This window comes from Plasmodium reichenowi, chromosome 12 (assembly GCF_001601855.1).
Source record: "Plasmodium reichenowi strain SY57 chromosome 12, whole genome shotgun sequence".
NCBI lineage: Eukaryota > Apicomplexa > Aconoidasida > Haemosporida > Plasmodiidae > Plasmodium > Plasmodium reichenowi.
Genome location: NC_033657.1, coordinates 1,775,538 through 1,778,281, shown reverse-complemented (window position 1 = coordinate 1,778,281; position 2,744 = coordinate 1,775,538). Strand labels below are relative to the sequence as shown.

The following is a 2,744-nucleotide window of genomic DNA, read 5'->3' as shown; positions in this document are numbered from 1 at the left end:
ATAATACATTTATATATATTATTTAAAATAAAATACAAAAGGCCAAAATTTAATAATGTAACAATAATATATTTATAACAGTTTATATTTCCATGATTTCATATGGAACATATTGAAAAATAAATTATAAAATTATTAAAATATTAAAGTACAAAAAAAAAAAAAATTAAATTAAAATAAATAAAAATTATATTTATATTATTTTCTTTTTTCAAATCTAATTTTCTACATTTTATAAATATAAACATGAACTAGTAATATATCATATTATATATAATATGATAAATATATATATATAATATATTTTTGAAATATATACTTTTGATACCTTTAATGTATATAAATTATAATCTCCCAAAATACAATATATATATATATATATATTATTTTAAATAAATTTAGCTTCTTTATATATATTTGTATTTTTATTTAAACTGTATAAGACCTATAATAATATTATATATATATTTTTATATATATGAAAAAAATAAAATTTCATCTTTTATTATAATTCTTCTTAATACATAAACATCATATATTCATAGTAAATATAAAAATATATAATAAAACATATGGTTATACAATTATTTGGTATATTGAACGCATATAATCATATCTATATTTAATATATATATATATATATATATATATATATATGTTTTTTTTTTTTTTTTTTTCCTATTTGTATTTATACGATTTGATATACACAAGAGTATCAGAAATATTAAAACAATTTAATTCATTCCACAATACCAAAATAACCTTTTTTTTTATACTATGTGATACTCGTAATATTCTAATCAGATCTCTTAATATGTAATGCTTATATATAATATAAACAGCATATAATGAATGCGCATATTTCTGTTCTGTTATATATAATAAAAAATCAGCTCCATAAATGTCTCCCTTTTTTACTATAAAGGAATTCTCTTCAAAATATTCTTTATATTTTACAACGAATTTATTGTTATATGTATTATCAAATGCATTATTTATTTGCTTACATAATTCATCGTCTGTTATATAACATGACTCATCACATGAATTATCGTTTAACTTATCAATAGAATTGTTATATGACTCTTTATCCAAAAAATATCTTATCCTATCTTCATCTTTTTTATCCTCATTTTTTTTTTTTATATCATCCTTATCAATATTGAACATTTTAAATTGATCAAAATCAAGTAAGTCTGAATTTATATCGTCATAGGGTTTTATTTCGATATTACATTTATTAGTATTTTTTTCAAACAAATCAATTACATTATCGTCAGCATTATTTTCATTCAATATTATTTCATAATATTCTTTTTTAAATTCATATATAATTTTCATTTCATTCATAAGGATATTTATTTCGTGAGGGCGTAAAAACATAAAAAAAAAAAAAAAAAGAATAACGTAAAATCAATTGAACTATGATCATCGTGTTATATCACATATATATATATATATATATATATATATATATTGTAACATTTTTGTGATGCCATAAATTTTTCTTTCCATTAGGAATAGCAATTAAATGTATGCATTCACTTATTATTTTATTTATCATTTACAAAGTTGGTTTAATTAATTAAAAATAAAATAAGTTAAATAATAAAAAATTTTAAAAAAATAATTATTACAAAATACAGACTTTTTTTTTATAAATAATAAAAATATAATGTACATTATATGTACACAAAAAAAAAAAAAAAAATAAAATAAAATAACTAAACAAAATATAATTTCTTTAAGGAATATATATATATATATATATATATATATATATACATATTTTCATTACACAATGTATGCCTTAAATATATATACATATATTATATGTATATATATACGTGTGCTTTTTTTATCTTTTTATTTTTGTGAATCATTTTAAACGAGGTTGATACAATCTATAGGGTGTTTTCCCTTTATCTGTTACAATATTATATCCATCCACTTTATGATATGTAGTTATATACTTATTGTCAAGTTTTCTTATCTGGTCTAATAAATTTTTTTTCATATTAATTAAACCATTATACTTTTTTTGAATAAGATCTCCTCTTTTTTTCAATTTTTTATTTTCTGCTTTTAATGTATATATTTCATTTTCATTATATAATTCATGAGAATTATTAAAAACATACCTAAGTGGTATATTCATTTGATAATTTGCAAGTCTTTTATGTATTTTTTTTAATTTATTATAAAGATCATTTGTTTGTTCTTTTAATTCTTGTCTTTTATTTTTTAATTGTACTTCCTTTTTTAAAACTTTCTCTTCTCGAACTAACACATTATCTTCTGTAACCCTTGAATGAACCATTCCTGTATGAAACTCATCTGGGTTTTTAGTCATAATCTTTTCCTTCAATACATTTTCTATTTTTTTTTTCTTTTTATAAATTTCTCTTCTTTTCCCATAATCTACCTTCTTTTCGAGTTCTCCTAAATGTAGTCGATGCTTCGCTTGACCTCTCTCAAGGTAAGTTCTCTTAGGAATTATATTTTTGAAATTCGACATTTTATCTTTATTAAATTTAACGATTCCACACGTAATAATTATATAGAAAAAAAAAAAAAAAAATAAATATATATGTATATAAATATATATGAACAGAAGTCTACTTTTGGCTAGCTTGTTCATATAATAAATATATATATATATATATATATATATTTATTTATTTATTTATTTATTATTTTTTTTTTTTTTTTTTTTTTTTTTAGCTATCTTTTTGTATAATATT

At 17.8% G+C, this 2,744-nt stretch overlaps 2 protein-coding genes across 2 annotated transcripts; both read right to left on the bottom strand.

Annotated features, from left to right (window-relative positions):
- Nucleotides 1-678: 678 nt before the first annotated feature.
- Nucleotides 679-1,341, bottom strand: PRSY57_1247400 (hypothetical protein; the record flags this gene model as incomplete). Its single annotated transcript, XM_012908885.2, has 1 exon — nucleotides 679-1,341. The coding sequence occupies one exon, from the start codon at nucleotides 1,339-1,341 to the stop codon at nucleotides 679-681; it is 663 nt and encodes a 220-aa protein (XP_012764339.2).
- Nucleotides 1,342-1,879: 538 nt separating this feature from the next.
- PRSY57_1247300 (nucleolar rRNA processing protein, putative) lies at nucleotides 1,880-2,518 on the bottom strand (the record flags this gene model as incomplete). Its single annotated transcript, XM_012908884.2, has 1 exon — nucleotides 1,880-2,518. One exon carries the CDS (start codon nucleotides 2,516-2,518, stop codon nucleotides 1,880-1,882), a length of 639 nt encoding a protein of 212 aa, XP_012764338.2.
- Nucleotides 2,519-2,744: the final 226 nt, after the last annotated feature.